Source organism: Typopeltis vanoorti, chromosome 4 (genome assembly GCF_054136105.1).
Source record: "Typopeltis vanoorti isolate ZY-2024b chromosome 4, IOZ_Tvanoo_1.0, whole genome shotgun sequence".
Lineage (NCBI taxonomy): Eukaryota > Metazoa > Arthropoda > Arachnida > Uropygi > Thelyphonidae > Typopeltis > Typopeltis vanoorti.
In genome coordinates, this window is record NC_143552.1 from 92,027,790 (window position 1) to 92,045,920 (window position 18,131).

The 18,131-nt window shown below is 35.6% G+C and overlaps 1 protein-coding gene across 1 annotated transcript in view; it reads left to right on the plus strand.

Annotated features, from left to right (window-relative positions):
- Positions 1-18,131, plus strand: part of LOC150107495 (uncharacterized) — a 1,121,546-nt gene that overhangs the window by 670,576 nt on the left and 432,839 nt on the right. Inside the window, exon 51 of the mRNA XM_090392112.1 lies at positions 2,861-3,073. Coding sequence (XP_090248238.1) covers positions 2,861-3,073 — 213 coding nt within the window. The remainder of the gene's footprint in view (positions 1-2,860; positions 3,074-18,131) is intronic.

Sequence of the window (18,131 nt, forward strand, 5' to 3'; positions counted from 1 at the left end):
AAGGGAAATGAAACTGCACATATAGCTGTTAGATCAGGTCATATTTTTTCATCATACTGTTTGACATTCCTATATAAAACAGTTAATAAGATCAAATCTGGTTAACCAGTTGCAGTCATCATGGAAAGAAGCACTGACAAACAAATTGCAAGATTAAGCCTGAAATTAATCATTGTCAGTCTAGTCAACATAGAAATAGAAGAGAGGAAATTATTCTTGCTAATATCCTCATACACTGTGATCTTACATATTCTTATTTACTGAGAGCTGACAATCCACCTATATATGAACAATGCCAAACACTACTCATCGTTTGTATTTTGGTGGAGTGTCAGCACTTCACATAAGAGAGGAATGAAATTTTATTTATTTGGTGACCATATACACTCAGAAAAACTTATCAGTCTCATGTAAATTCCACAACATTTTTACCTTTTTCAAAGATTAATTTATACAAACATGTCTGATTATAAATTCTTTTTGTGTATATACTTCATTGCTTGACTTAATTTCTTTGTACGTAACACATGATTTACTAATTTATCTCTGTGTGTCTATTTGTTATTACCTTGTATTCTGCTGTAACATCTGATGTGGTACTGTATGATCTTTGCTGTCCTTGCACAAATAAACCATAAATCAACCACCTAATCAACTTCATATCATCTGCAAACAACGTGATGTCCCCCTTCAGTCCACTGACAATATCACTGTCATAAAGGTTAAACAGTGGAGCTTTCAGTACTCCTAATTACCTCTCTTTCTCTGGTTCTTGCTTTCTCTCTTTCTGTTATTCTCATCTCTCTCTCTCACACACACACTTCTACTCTTTGCTTCACATTAATTAGCCTTCCTAGTATTCTCATGGTTCTCAACTCATTTTTCATTTGTTTGAATCCTTATCTCTCTCTCTCTCTCTCTCCTCCCTTCCAAGCATCCTACCCTCACTCAGCATTCACCTTTCCAATGAATACCATTTTCCCCAATCTGCTATATTTCCTTCACATCATGCTCACCTTCCTTATCCTCAGTAATCCTACTCATCTCTCTCTCTCTCGCTCTCTTTCTTTTCTCCACATGGTGAACCTGTTTGTGGCAGAGTGGACCTCCCAGTCATGTTACTTTTCTTTTGTTCTTTCCTTCTTACTACACTTTTCTTCATTCCAGTATTATTTAAGGATATTGCACATACACTGTATATTAATTAGAATAACTTTTAATTAACATTTCCAGTATTTTGGCAAAGTCAAATTTCCATAATCAGGGAACAGTGAACAAATTGATATGCACACCAAGGCACTACATGGAGTGGGGGTAAGTATGACTGAAGCAGAACAACAAAGGAAAGTCTAAAGTCCTAAACAGCACCCGTTAGTGAGCTAGGATTGGTGTCCTTAGTTGTCAGGTTGAAATTCTAAGAATGAGTGCTTCCCAGATTTGAGACAGTTTCATATACAGTCAAACTTGTTGAGGTTTGGGTTGTTCCTTAAGACTGAAGCAGATTCCAGGAAAAGTCTTTCATATTTAAATTTGCTCCTGTTAATGTAGCCTTTTATCATCATATCATGTGTTAGCTGTACAAGGCATGATCAGGAAGCCTTGAGTGGTTATAGTAATGGAACTGGATGTAGTTCCTTGTGTTCAGCAATTCTGATGTTGGCTCATCTGCCTGTTTGGCTATAGTAGGAGAGGTTATGACTTTTTAGTACCTAGCAGGTATAAGGAGTGTGGCTGGTCTTTGGGGGGAAGAAAATAAAGGATGCCAATTTTTTATATGGTCTGTAAATGGTTACAAGGTTGTATTTTTTTTTTTTTAGGATTTTCAGTTTTTCAGATGTGCCTCAGATATATGGTATGGTAAAAGATTTGATATAGTCCCTGTTCTGGAAGGGGGTAGGGGAGTGTGTTTTGGGATTTTAATATTTTGGGTTTGGTTGGGGGAGGTTGTATCTATTGGTGAAGTACGTGGCGAAAAGTGATAGGTGCCTGTTTTTGAGTATATATATTTTAGTCAACTGCTCTCAGTATATTAATGACCATAGTCATCTTATTTCTGTTCTTAGGTAGATATAATTATCCACCTGAGCTTTATACTGAGTCAGATTTTATCCGTGACAACATACATACCCAGTTTTAAAAATTTTTTTACAAGAAATTAATCTTTATACAAGTGTGTGATATAGAACTATATATTTAATGTATTATTTTGAATTTTAAGAAATTCATCACATTTTTCTTTTTGATATGTTACTAATAGTCAGATCTGCTAATGTGCTACAAAATATTAAAAAAAATATAGCATCCCTTGCAATGTGGAAATTCTCGAGAGTGGGCAGTACAGAGACTGAAACATTTTCGGTAATCTGGTATGTTGGTTATGTAGAGAGGTTGAAATAATGTAAATTGCAAAATTTAATTGGTAGGCTGAAATGTGGTGATATGACAGATGTTTAAGTTATGAAAGGCAGATTAATACAGAAGAGATTATATCCAGAGTAGATGGGGGGGGGGGACAAGCAGCCATCCCTTGAATTCTGTAAAAGTATTGGATTAAAAGGTAAGGAGTAATATTTTTTTTTACATTGAGAGCAATATATAAGTACTAGCCTGAATTTGTGAATGAGTTTATGATTAAGTATATATAGATAAGTTTCTCGCCAAGTGAAGTCAGTTGATTCCTTTTTTTTTTTTTTGTAATAATAAAAGAGTAGGCTGACTGTTTTTGAATTGAATAAGCTTTCAGATGTTAATTCTAAATAGGTTCAAATCAAAATTTCTTATTTTGCAAGCAGTTTCATTGTACATTTAGTATTGTTTTTGAAAATTATTAGTAGGACATTTATTTCATTTTATTGTTTAGCTTGAAAGCCTTCAGCGTCAGCTTGTTCGGCTAGAAGAACGTATTCAAATTAGGGTGACAAATCTAGAGCTTATGCATTCCCGCATTGAGAAATTTACAGGTGACTATAAGCAGACTTTATGTGGTGTAAATGCTGTTATTAAAGAAGAGGAAAGCTTTAAACCTATTGGTGGAGAAGTGGAGATAATTCGTATTCAACAACTGGAGTTTAAGGTATCTTAGTAATTAATTAGTAGTGGAGAAACTTTTTAATTACATTTCATTTATATACTTGCATAGAGTAAAATAACAATAGAAATGTTAGGCAGCTTGTGCTGAGGTTAAACTTTAACAAAGGTGATTCTTTGATTATGAATTATAAAATGCATAAACATTTCTTTATTTATTTTCTTTATTTACCTATCATAGGATGCAAGAAGAAAGTAAGCCACCATCACCACATCTGTTCTGAGATCCTCTTACGCAGAGAAGGTAACAATTAAGAAAATGTCAACAGCAACTCAAGCCTCCATAGCTCAGTTGGTATAGACAAAGTCCTTTGGTCGGAAAGATCTGGGTTCAATTCCTGTTCATAACAGAAGGAACCTTTATCTGGTCTCTTTCAATGAAAGGTGAGCTAGCCAGCCTCACATGGAAGTTTTTTTCACCCAGAAACTTGGATTTTTTCATCTCCCAGAACAGGCAAACTGGCCCCATGAGCACACATGAATTACAGTCAGGAATACTTAAGATGGTCCCTCCAGCCATAGGTATGATTCTTCAGCTATGCCGATCCCAAGCCTAGATAAAAATATAGGGAGGATTGAGATGGTGCCATACCTCTCAGTAAAAGAGGCTCATGGCTGCTGTATCATCAAACAAAATAAATAAATAAATAAAAACAGCAACTCACACTCATAAATCTATGCCACCATTTGATTTCACCATGCCTGAACTTTACAATCATGACTGTTTCTCTTTTGAGTGCATCAGTTGCACAATATACAGTCCCACTCTGTTCCCAAATTATGAATTATGGCAGGTTATCACTTAAAGACAAACCACCAGACTCTTCCACAAAAAAAAAAAAAAAAAATGGATACTGCAGTATTTACTGAAAGGAACTTGAACTTGGTGATTCTGACATATCCAATGATGCGTTGGATATTTTTCCCAAATAAGAGATGGACACTGGACATTTATACTTCCCAAAATTTTGGGAAGTATTTATACTTCCCAAAATGTGTTTGTATTTCTCATTATGTCTAATGAGAAATACAAACACAATAAGAGCAAGTCATCAACCTCCCAGAAATCAGGTCCATTGTAAAATTTTTTACAATGGACCTATCATGGATTTCACCAGAATATCAATGATATCAAGCACCTCCTGTAGAAACACAAACTTTTTTGTTTCTGTTTGCAAGAAACTTATTTAAAACCCAGTAAGGAATATCACTCTTGTATGCATGGACAGAACTAGAATTGGCCCTGCATATGGTGGAGTAGCTATTCTAATAGGCAGTCATACTTCTTTCCATTATGTTCATTTTAATACTGTTGTGTCGTCCTACCTAGCTAACTGTTCCATTTATGTTGGTTATTTATTCTTATCTTTACCTCTTTAATTTTCGTTATACTTGGTTAGTTGTTGATTGATGCTCATCTGAATATAAAGAAATTTATATTATACTGCGCCACCCTATATTCAGATTAGTCTAAATAATATAGAGGAATCAATCATCAACTATACTTATTTTACCACTTTGTTTTCAGGCCGAGGTTATTAATAGCTTTTAAGGCTTCTGCAATGGTCCGAATAATATTATGAGCAGTGCAATGAAAGAAAATCAGGCAAACACCAAGTTTAACTCAACAAAAGAAAACATTTAATGTGGAAAAGTACAATATATACATTTAAGTTTAACTATCTGTAAAAAGTTATCCAATTAAAATATTATAAGAATTCACATTCAAACATTAATAACTTCTCGATTAGGTTTGAGGATCATGACTAATGTTAACACTTGTTAATTCATAAAGCATTATTATTTCTCTGACATATTTCTCTCTATCTAATTGGATGAATCTTATCATAAATATATTAGCTCAGTTTAAAGCATTCAGAATTATTACAATCAATAAATTATCAATCACTCATTTATCAGTTCCTTATGTTCACTCAATCAAGTTGAAAACAGTTCTTAAAAGTTTGACCTTCCGGATGTTACAATAATTAATCTTATGACAGGCTACACTATAATTTTTCTCAATCAGCTAACACTCAATAGAACAACATGAGACTTATTATTTCGAGGGGAAAGTACTTTAGTACATCTAACATCCGACCATTAATCGACATAACACCACAGCTAAGGCCAAAATATATCCGACAGAGTTAACAGTTATAGCTTCACAGGTTACAGAAAGGACAACTCCTACCGGGTTACTGTTGTTATTAATTTGTTTATACTCTAATCGTTTAGATTTACTTCTATTGCTTTATATCTTTCTTTTATCCTATCGTTTGCACCATTTGTTATAATGTTTCCTTATATCCTATCCTCGTTCTTATAGCAAGCTCACCACTAATCTTTACTTATTTTTCCTTTCTCTCTCACACATGTACGTAACTCTTTTTGTCTCTTATCAAATTAATATATTTCTTAGGATCTCTGCAGTCTTATTGGCCTTTCTATGCTCTAAACATCAATTTATCACACTACAACCTGATGGAGTTCACCCTATAAGTATTAACACGTTTATTTCTTTTGCTGCGCCAGCTAATACCTAGGATAGAAAAGATTCTTGCTCAGGGTGACCCCTTCAGAGAGATAATGATAATTTAATCAAGATTAATCTTATTCCTCCGCTTGCTTATTTCTTTCTCACAGTCGTGACTCGCTTAATATATTTATACTCATGGGTTTATCCCGCGGTATCCGGAGAGTTCATCGAAAAACAGTTTAGCGAAAGACAATTCATCGAAGGCAATTCATCGAACAACAATTCATCGAAAAAGCAATTCACCAAATAAACAATTCATCGAAAATCAGTTTATCGAACAACAATTAATCAAAAAAGCAATTCATCGAAAGACAATTCCCCGAAAAAGCAATTCACCAATGAGCAGTTAATCGAAAAGACAATTCATTGAAACGCAATTGATCGAAAAACAACAATTCATCGAAAAATCACAATTCATCGAAAATACAGTTCACCGAAAAATGAATTATAAGGCATGTGGGGGCGAAGATGTGTGTGCAATTTTTTTTTTTTTTTGTTTGTTTGTTTTGGATTATTTTGAGAGGTATATATCTTTTTATTATCCTACTATTTATAACTACTATTTATCCTACTTCGTTCGGAAAGCGATTTTTTGGCGGGGCATACTGGTTGCAGTGAATGATATCCACTGAGTCGGGTATAGTTGAGATGTTAAAAGAACATTTCATAAAGGGATTTCATCCTTGTGAAAATTTTTAGCTCATATTCTAACCGTTGATGAAACATGGCTTCATCACTATGACCTAGAGAACAAACAACAGTCAACGGAGTGGAGACACCAAGGTTCTCCATGGCCAAAGAAGTTTCGAACCAAACAGTCAGCAGGGAAAGTTCTTGCCATTGTCTTTTAGGATATGGATGGTGTAATCCTTACCTTACCTCAAGAAAGGTGAAACTGTTACAGCAGCTCTGAAGGAATTGAAGGAGGTACTAAAGGAAAAACGATGCGAGAAAGTAAGCAGAGGCGTGTTGCTTTTGCAGGACATTGCACCTGCTTATGAAATCCAACAGACAATATATGACTTGGGATTTCACTATCTACCTCAAACACCATATTCACCAGGACTGGCCCCAGGGCCGGCCCTAGAAATTTTGTCGCGACGTGCAGTAGCATATTTTTCCGTCCCTTCCCCTTAAAAAAAAACTTTTTTAATGACATCTTAAAAGCCATGATATTAATCTAGGCTTCAACATCTCTGATCATAAATTCTAAATAGCAGCATTTAGAATTTATAGCATCCTATGTTTATCAAGGATGTCAAGTGCCTTTATCAGGGTGTTTAACCTGAAGGTGAGTTAGCCTGTCTCATACGAGGATGGAAGGTTTTTCCTCTCTGAAACTTGGTTTTTTTTCTTGCCGAAAACCAAGCGAACCGAATTGGAAAAACATGCAGGGATTTAAGGCCAGTTGCTTCTTCCTTAATTCAAAACAACTCAACCCAATTCCAATTTCCTTTAGCACTGTGTTTTCTAACTGTGATCTGCCGACCACTGGCATCCTTCAAAAGTCGAATAAGACTTCCAACCACTGCTCATCTAAATATAACACCAAATGAGTATGATTCTAAAAGGTTTACAGGTTTGTTTTTTAAGACTCTTTATTCATCATTCCTTATTTTATTATTTTCCTTTCCTAGAGAATATTTTAACCTTTTATTTTTTTTTAACAAACTGCACCGATCACCTCCTAAAAACCCAGAAATATACCCACACATATACTCATTAGTATTCTTAGCCTATTCCTTCCCTTATTAACTGCAATTACTTGCTTTCGAGGTTATTCAGGAGATAAGTGCATGTGTCACTCTGGTCGTTGAGGAATAACAGAAACAGGAATAAATAAATAAATAAAAAACATGATTGAAAAATCTTCAGGAATGAATTTTTTTCAAGTTTTCCAATATTTTTACTCTGAATTCCTGTATATTTTATTATTATATTGTGAAAAATATTTACATCAAAGAATCAATTTATTATTAGTAGTAGTAGTAGTGGTAATATTAATGATTAATACTATTTTCCCTCATCCTCCTCAATATAATGATTGTTGGTATAGCAGTGCTGCTTTACTAAGGAATAATTATTATTACTATTATTACGGGCAACTCCAGGGAGTCATTAGACTCATCGAGGGAGGCCCCAATCATATTCATCACAACTATCTGACATTCATACAGTATCTATCATACCTCGCCTTAAACTCATTCACTGTCACAGCATCCACCAAAGACTCAGGGAGCGCATTCCACTCATTCACTACTCTAAAAGTAAAGAACCCAGCTCTAACACCTTTACTAACCACACTTTTGCCCAGTTTCCATGGATGTCCCCTAGTCCTCCCACAACCAGCCTTGTTCTCAAAAATATCTTCTGAATTAATTTTATAGAAACCCTTCAGTAATTTGAATGTCTCAATCATATCTCCCCTCCTCCGCCTATCAACCAATTTTTGCAACCCACAAATCCTCAACCTGTTCTCATACGGTTCATTCCACAGACCTGCTATCATCTTGGTCACTCGCCTCTGGATCCTCTCCACCTCCTCCCCATCAAGAAGAAACCTAGGTGACCAAATCTGAGCACAGTAGTCTAGATGGGGGATAATTACAGAACAATATGGATTCTTATTGTCTTTCTTGTCCGATTTGCCTATTTCCAGGAGGATAAGCCTAGTCATCTCAGTATTAGGCCTACTAACTTACGTTCAGTAAATTTATTTATTTATTACATTTATTAATGAAAAAATTTTATTTGGATTCCATATTTGAAACTTTTACAAAAAAAATGTTGAACCGTTCCAGTTTTCAGTTCAGCTATATTTGGGGCTACAAAGAAAAGTGTCCAAATTATGTATTACAATAACTCGCAGACTTAGCAGAATTCGCAGAAGTTTTCAGAACAAGAAGGTGAATGCACGGTTCAGTTTTAGTTCGTAATGGATCACTTTTATCATGACATTTCCGTAAAGAAGTTCCTAAATGATATTAGCAATTTCTGGATGGATCAAATTTAATGAAATTTTTAATTTCAATCGACTAGACTTATTGTGACAAAATTTAGTAGAACGAATTTTTTAGCCTATTCCTTCCCTTATTAACTGCATTACATGTTTTCGAGGTTATTCGGGAGATAAGTGCATGTGGTACTCCTGTCTTCCCTACAGATAAATCGCTAACTGGACAATGAAGCAGGATGTACAATTACATTAAATGTTATAAAATGCAAGAAAATAATTATTACGTTTTAATGCTCACTTCCATATGTTGTCTGCATCATGGGTAACATACCGCATTGTTACTGAACATTTTCTAAAAATAGTTTGCAAGAAAAATGACTTTTCGATGAATTATGAAAGAATTCATCGAAAAATTTTAGGTGAATTGTTTTTTCGATGAATTGCATTTTCGACGAATTGCCATTCGTTAAATTGTTTATTCAGCAAATTGCTCTTTCGACGAATTGCTGTTCGATGAATTGCATTCGATGAATTGTCTTTCGATTAATTGTTTTTCGATGAATTTGCCTGTAACCTTATCCTGCTTAGTTCGTTGATGCTTTTATGAGCGGTAGTTTTGAATTCATATAACATAAGCAGGTCAGGCAAGTACATGAATGAAACAATTTAATGAGCTTCAAGATGATACACAATAATACAATTTAAGCAGGTTAATATGGTAGCACTCAATTTAGTTCAAAGGCTCTAATTAATTTGTACTAATCACACATGCTAAATTGCAAATAACACTAATACAATCATAAAGTATAAAATTCATAGGTCATCATCAGGCCATTCTGATACACGTGGCCATCAGTTAACACAATAGCACAATTTACACATTAAGTTTAACATAATCAGATATCTACTCGGCCTTGTGGGCTAACAAATCTTAACACTGCTTCAGACCTATGCCTAGTTGTTAGGCTACTCTTACAGTCCCTTAAGTTCAGTCCAGTATAAATGTCCTCACAAGGAATTCACACTCTTCTATAACTGGAATTAGTATTTCAAAAGTCTACATTACCATGTCTGTCCTTGAATTCTTAAGACTCGTTCCTGCCTTGTCTGGTCATCAAGGCCTTCAATATAGTCACTTTAGAGGATATCTTCCAAAGATCTGTGTGAGTAGAATCTCCGCAAGAAACTGGGGGGGTCGGCAAGGTGACATCGCCTTGATTGGAACGGCATCAATTTGGTTTGTCCGTCGCACGACGTCGCTCAGCATCCAGTGCACGGATATAGCTTGGCTCAAAACACTATGACAGACGATCCAAATGCCTTCCGCGATAAGCCAGGAACTTCCCCCGACGACGGCGAGGAGCTCGACTGCTCTCCAAGAGATCAGGAACCAGGAATCCAGGAAAAAAGATCTAGAATCGTGCTTGCAAGGCCTTTTTGTTTAACCCTTTCCTCTCAGCAAATCTCGAACTTCCCGATTCGTGCCAACGTGATCACGTGTGCTAACATCGATCACCTTAGCTCCCTCTATTTATTTTCGCACGTGTGTCTGCCTTCCTTTCTTGGAAGATGCTTAGGCTTCCTTTTCCAATACTTCTCTCCCTTCCTTCTTTTCCATAATGCAGGACGGCAAAAGTGACCCTTGAACCCTGACTCATAGGCCTTGCTAATTTAGTACTAGAGACTGGCTTTTTGAAATGGATTTGCCAGCTTACATGGATCTCTATAACTGGTTCACACTTAATACAGATTATATATATAATATAAAAGCTTATTATACAAATTCATGAAATTCCTAAATTTTAAGTGTTTTGTACTTGTAAACAGCTTACACTTGTCCTATGCCAACATTCCATATTCTCTGCCTTAGTTGTATTTGAGGTTGTGACCTGAATATTTTATAATAAACATTTCATAGCTTATTCAGGACACAACACTGTTTCCACACATCGAATTTGCAAAGGCACATTTGAAATTCTTGTTGACTTTTTCTTTATAGCAGCACAATTCTAAAGAAATCTTCCACTATAATAACTGAATTATAGACACAGAAATACACAAGTCTTGAAGCACTTGGTTTTAGTTATCTACTAAATCCTTATTTTCTTCTATGTATTAACTTCGGTTCTGCACTGTTCTTTCACTAACCATTTGGAAAATATTGTAGTATCAGAACTCCCATAGAAGTAATTCACGATGCCTATTAATTCCCGGTCCTTTCATAGTCAATTTATGGCACATATCAACTCCCCTTCTGTTACACACACACCCGGTCTCTATGCTGTCCCTAAAGCTTCTTCTTTTACTTACTTTCGTTTTCCAATCAACTATGTTCCTTCTTCCCGTCAAAATCCAGTTCTAACCAGTTCAGCTTATATCCACTGACCTCTCTGTTTATACACAGTAGCTCACATTCTTCACACGAGCTAACTAAAATAAACTCCATTTCTCCTTTAGCAGCCAATCAATCCAATCAGAAGAATTGCATAAAATCACTCTTATATACAGAAATAAAAAGATATATCACAATTCATATAATATACATTTAAAGATACATACACACAGTTTCTTATAATAAATTTTACAGAATAAACTAAATAAAATGAATGACATATTTATATATATAGAGTCTTTTCATTATTATTACATATTCTAAGATTAAATAATTAATCAATAACAAACAAAACTTAAAGCATTTATATGAATAATATATTACAAGCAAGAGACTAACAACAAATAATATTTACAAGTCTTGCTTATGACATGGTGGATTATGTTAAATGTGAATGAAGTATTAAAACGTATAAAATATCACTACTATAACAAGCCAAAAGGCTATTTTACCGGTGACATGAGTTAAGTTTAAGGGAGATGGTAAATCCCGTATTATTCTACAGCTGGGTCAAAATGGTTCGGCATGAAACTCAGATCGAAATCCTAGAGTTTCATGCCGAAAAAACTATCGGCGAGCCCAAGTGTAAGTAATCACTTGGGTAGTACAACACCAGGGCAACTCAGAGCAAAGGTGGAGCAAGCTCCGTCACTGTCCTTAATATTCTCTCATAATGTAAAATGCAGCTCCTAGGAGATGTATTACTGTTTTACATTATGAGAAGAAGTCACTACCCAGACCGGTTTCAACCCTTTTTTGAGCTCTCATCAGTGAGTAGGTAGACCTGAAATATCAAGGTTTTAAGTGAACCGAACTTGCATATACCTCTACTAACGAATTGCTAAACTGGTGTACTTATATATTGTTATTACTACTATAACAAGCAAATATAGGATTTACCATCTCCCTTAAACTTAACTTATGTCACCGGTAAAATAACCTTTTGGCTTGTTATAGTAGTAATAACAAATCTCTTACTAAGTCATTCAATTCCGCTTGAGTAAAACGTTGCGATCCAGAACTAGAAATTAAATTTTCATTGTCTAAATCAACATCTGGGTCTTGTTCCTCAAGAACATCTGGCATATCCCGATCATGCTCGTTCTCAAGTAAAGGAAGTCCTGTATAAATTGGCATGGCTATTTCACTGGAATGAGCAACTGGCTGAATTGCTGAGTCAAGATTTGGATACACGATTTTTTTCTTATTCTGCTTATTATAACCAGAAGTCTGAACTAAACCAAAATAGTAGTCATCTACTTGATTTTTCGGTTCACGCCAAATCATTGGAATGCCAAAAGCTAATTTTTGGCCTTTTCCCTTGCTCCACTGTCGTAAATTTTCTACACATGACTTACACACTTTATTTGGAGCCCATGAATTGTCCTGATCTGCAAGGTTTACGTCAAAGTATGCAAAGTACACTTTCTTAACGAAATCAGTGATATTTGTCCTTTGACCGAGAACAGTAAAGCTGCCACAAATGTAGCAGAAGGAATCTACACTATTGACACATTTTCGAGCAATAGACATGATGTATTTTCTTCACTGCTGACTAACATGCAATTAACAAGACAAAAAAAACCAGAGACTTTATTGAAACATTATAAGCGCTCATCATACTTTCACGATCGATTAACGATTGACTGATTTCGATCATTCTTTGTCCGCTATGATGCACATAGCATTCATTTGTTTTAGGCAGTTGTCATCGCCTACATTTTCATCACCTAAATGTATTAAGTCGGTTATCAGCCTCTCTAGCATTTAAAGCACCAGTACGTGCCATTGCAGGTTCTTATGCATTTATTCGTTTACTAACAAGCGAGAGCTGTGAGTGCTCCGATTCTGATCTGTGCACCGCTTTGAATAATAGGCTATATCTTCGGGAATTTTTCGAATTTCTTGATAAAAAGTTAGGAACAGATTTTTAAAAGTACATACTTTCAGAAAATAATATTAAAAAATCGATTTTTTTGATCCTCTAAATAGTACTGCCACCTTAAAACTATCAAAAACTTACAAATTAGCAAAAAGAAAATGCCATAGAGGAAAAACCTGACGTGATAGAGAAAAATGGGTTTGATATTTGAAATCAGTGCACTCAAATTAATAAAAAACAAGTGTCAGATCATAATCAGCAGAAAAAAAATTTTTTTTGTTGGCCAGTGTAATTAAAATCAAGTAAAGACAAGTATACTCATGCAAAGTAAATGCACCCCGCTGTAAATTTTAATTAAATTATAAAAAAGTGACATTATTAAAAGTTAGTTTATTTGAATAATCAATAATTTTATTGCTCCAGAATTCTTTAATATCATACATACTATCAACACAACCTAAAAATATTATATTGTTTTTATAATGTATTGCTCTTAACTTACATGTAAATGATGCTCATCATGTCCTGTAGTAGAATGAAGAACTGCTAAATCACAAACACATAACCATGGTAAATATAATTTTTTTAGATTTTAGAACACGTGTCAAACCTTAACATAACTTAGTTTACTTTTTTCACTATTAAAATGTAAACCTACTGTTTAAAAGGAAACTTTTCTTGCTTTCATATTCACAAAAATCACAAATAAGGTCAGTGTAGTCTAATTTCTGACAGATTTCATGTTAAATTGAAATCATGGCAAGATCTTCCAATTGAGTTTTGGCCATTGTAGAACATAAGTTTTAATAAGCTTTAGTTTTGAAACTTCTATGCTCGCCGCTTGCAATTGTTTACCGATAATGACAGTAATATTCTTAAGACTACTGCAACATTAGGAGCAAAGTTATTTTCAACTATATAACATAGCACTTCAGTTGGTGTCATATTTTTTCGTACTAAGTGGGAAACTACTCTCAATTCATCAGATAGCTCAATAGCATCAATGTCTTTATATTCTTGGTGCATTAGAATACTTTCTAGATTTTTAAATTTTTTTAAAAGCTCATTTGTTGTCTCAGATTTCAATTTAGGAATATTATATCAAAACAAAAAATGTGAACTGTGGTATTCCAATTGCCCAAATCTTTCGTGGATAGAATTCATTGCTACATCAATATTAAGAAAGAAAAACTCAATTTTAAATTTAGTTTTGGGATCAGAAATAGGCTCATCTTTTGTTTCATAATCATGGTGTTTTTGTCTGCAATGCACTCTAGTACTTACAAACGTTGGTTTCAAATTAGGATCAGCTTCAACTTTTTCAGCTAACATAGCATCTACAAGAAAATTTTGAAATGATTCATCATTTTTGATATTCTCGAGGCTTTGGAGAATGTTTCTTAAAATAGAAATGGCAGTAGACAATTCCATTTTTATGCTTTGCAATAATTTACTACCAAAATTAATTTTATTAACATTAACAACACTAACGACTTAATAATAAGAGGGCACTTGTGAGTCAAGCATAGCGGACGTGTGTAAGAAGCGCTCCTGATTGAGATAAGTTATTCTTGGAATAATTAAGTATATATGAGTATTTGTAGTAATGCTCATATATACTTAATTAGTAAGAGCTGCTGTAAAAGTTGTGCGCTACCGGTATTATTAGTGTGGGGGAATTTTTTTGCTCAAACTTAATTACAAATTTGTTATTATTAGACCTTAGAGTAGTAACTGGCAGAGGAAACACGGCAGCGGCAGCTTTGTCATTCCATGACTTTAATTTAGACTTCAGTCGTTTCGTTAAGTGTGAGGTGTGTTATATGTATTTTTCGATTACATAAACATTTGTGGATGTTTAGGGCAGATGGAAGGAGAGTGTGAGCAAAGTGTGACCTGAACAAGGAATTGATGAATGCAAATATGAAATTGATGACAGAAAGTGTTAGTCGCGAGGAAAATGAGTGCATGTTTGAAAGAGAGGAAAAAAAATGTTAAAAAATCAGTAAAAAAGAAGAAGAGTGAATTTAAAACTGTAACGGATGTTAAAAAGGACAAAAGTGAGGCGAGAATGACGGAAGGAAACAAAATTGAGAGAACGAATGAAACTGGAAATGCCGTGACACAGGAATCGAAAGTGGAAAAAATCAAAAGAATGAATGATAGCGAAAGTTGGACACATGTTGGACCGAAAGTACAGAAACACAGAAGGATGAATGAGAGTGAAAGTGAGAAGAGGGGATCGAGAGTTAGAAAATTGGAAAAATTGAATGATAGAGAGTATGTGATGCGAGATGTGGAAGTTGAATTGGATTGGATGAGGCAAGAGATGAAATGGATGCGGAATGAAATTAAGAAAATTCAGATAAAAAAACAAATCATGATGGCATGAAAGAGTTAATGAAAGTTGAGCGAGTGGCATTGTATGGCGACTCCATTATTAACGATGTGCTGGATGATAGGATGCACAAGGTATGTTTTCGAGGTAGAAAACATATCTTGTGCAAACATACCTCCTGCCTCATATCCAATGAAAATATTGGATATGAGGTGGGAGCAAAAGAGTTAATAGTTTTAATAGGTACAAATGATTTGATAGAGGACAAAGAGCATGTCAGAATGGATATCAGGAGGATGCTTAGAAGGATAAACGAGAATAGTGTGACAGGAAGGGTAGTCAGCATGTTGCCTAGGTATGATTGTGGTGAAATGAGGTGGAGAGCAAGGATTATGAATGATATGCTGGCTGAAATGTGTGAGGAGACGGGAGTACAGTTTCTTAATGTGTGGAATGAGTTTGAGGGACGAAGTGACCTGTATTGGAGCGATGAACTGCATTTGAGTGGTGTGAATTGCTTGGAGAGACTGCTGATGGGTGGTAGAGAAGTGAGTAGAGAGAATGAATCAGATCAAGCAGGAAGTGATGTGGAAGAGCAGGAGAGTAAAACTGGAGTGATTGAAGAGGTGATTATGAATGCGGAAGTGAGTGGTATGAGTATAGAAAATAAGAGAATGGGTGTGCAAGAGGAGCAGGGAAATGGGGAGGCTCAGGGTGGACAGGGATACACAGTGTGAGAAAGGTGGATGCTCCAAGAGGAGGTGAGAGCATGTGTAGACAGGAAAGGAATGGGATGACCTGGGATCAAGAGGACACAGTTGGAATTGAAAAAGGTTCTAAAATGAATAAGCAGAAAGGGAAATGGCCCCAGTTGAGCATGAAGAGATCACATTGAGTGAATGGTATCAGTGGAACTTGCTGTAGATCCAGAAATGAGCTGTTGTGTTTGTATACAAATGCTAGAAGTATAAGAAACAAGGCAGATGAAATGGTTGCAATAATTGGGTATGTTCACCCAGAGATTGTCGGAATAAGTGAGACATGGTTGGAAGAGGATGACATCCTGACAGGAATAGAGATGGAAGGGTATGATGTGTTTCGTTGAGGACAGAGGGGGTAAAAAGGGAGGTGGAGTGCTATTGATGATAGAGAAAGAGTTATGTCCATACAAAAGTAGAGATGCAAGAGGGAAATAGTGCCAGTGGTTTTGAGGCAGTATGGTGTGAGATAGAGGTGAATGGAATCAAATACTTGGTGGGATGTTGTTATAGACTAGGTAATGTGGATGGTGGCGATAATGAAATGTATAATCAAATTAGCCAAACAAATAACAAAAGGGTGATCATTATGGGTGATTTTAATTATGGCAATATAGACTGGAATGATGAGATAGCAACTGGAAGTAAAGAAAATGAGTTTCTTGAATTTTTGGGGGCTAACTACCTCTGACAGTATGTAACAGAGGACACACGAGGATTCAGGATCTTGGATTTGGTCATCTCATCAGAGGATGTAATTATAAATGAGGTGTCAAATCATCCACCAATTGGTGAGAGTGACCATGAGGTGATTACCTGGGTGGTTGCCAGGACCTCTGTGAGAAAAGGGTATATGTGGAACTACGGGGGGGGGGGTGATTATGAAGAGCTCTGGAGACAGCTTGCACGAGTAGCATTGATCTCTTTTCTGGCTAACTCCTCATTCCATGAGGAGTTAGCCAGAAAAGAGATCAATGCAGCTTGGAGGATTTTCAAAAACTATCTAGTAGTTGCAATGTCTAATGTATTCCAAGGGTGAGAAGGTTAAACATGGTAGCTGTGAGATAGATGAATAAAGAGATTAAGCATATGATACAGAGAAAAAGGACATTGTGGAGGCAGCAAGAGAAGTGGAAATAACCAATTCCATGAGGTCTACAATGACCAGGCAAGGAGGGTGACTTGGTTGGTGAGAGTAGCTAAAGAGGGGTATGAACAGCAGTTAGCTAATGATGCCAAAAAGAAGAATCCTAAGGAGTTTTTTCGATATGTAGCCACAAAAGAAAGAATGATTATGGATGGATGACATTGATTGCAGAAAATGGTATAAAGACACTGTTGCAGAATGTGTGGTGGTGATACTTAATGAGCAGTTCATAAAGGTCTTTTAATCTTGTGAATGTGACTTCATGGGGAGATTGAGAGCAGTTGCTGATGGGGAATAGAGACTGACTGTAAGTGAGCAAGAGGGGTATGGAGAGTTGAGTAAACTAGATGTTAATAAGGTGAGACTTGATAATATATCAACACGAATTCTGAAAGAATTCGTGTTGATATATTATCAAGTCTTGTTAACACCTGCCTTGACATATTTTTTTAATGTGAGTCTTGCACTCGGTCAAGTTCCTGAGGAGTGGAAGGAGGACAAGATTGTGCCACTTCATAAAGGAGGTGATCGAACTCAAGCATCAAACTATAGGCCTATCTGTGTGTCAGGTGTTGTAGTTAAGTTGTTGAAGAAGCTTATAGGAACTAGGAACCAGAGTTGGGTTGACAACAACATTGTCAGCATGGATTGGACATCATCAACTGCTTAAGGGACAAATGGCTTGATTCCAGATTCCCAGTGGTACTTAGTGGCTTGAGAGTTTGAGTTGCAATGTATTTTTTAACGATTTCCCCAACGCAATGTTGATGCTGAGAAAAACATACAATTTCTGAACTGTTTCAAAGTTGGACAGCATGAATTTGCTTAAGGGCGGTCATGTTTTAGTAATCTACTTACTTATTACAATAAAGTGACTGCTTCCTTGGACAGAGGAGAAAGATACACAGTAATATACTTGGATTTCACGAAGGCTTTTGATAGAGTACCTCATGATAAGTTGACAGTCAAATTAGAGCAGATGGGGTTGGATATTAGATTAGTGCATTGGATTGGAGACTGGCTATCTGATAG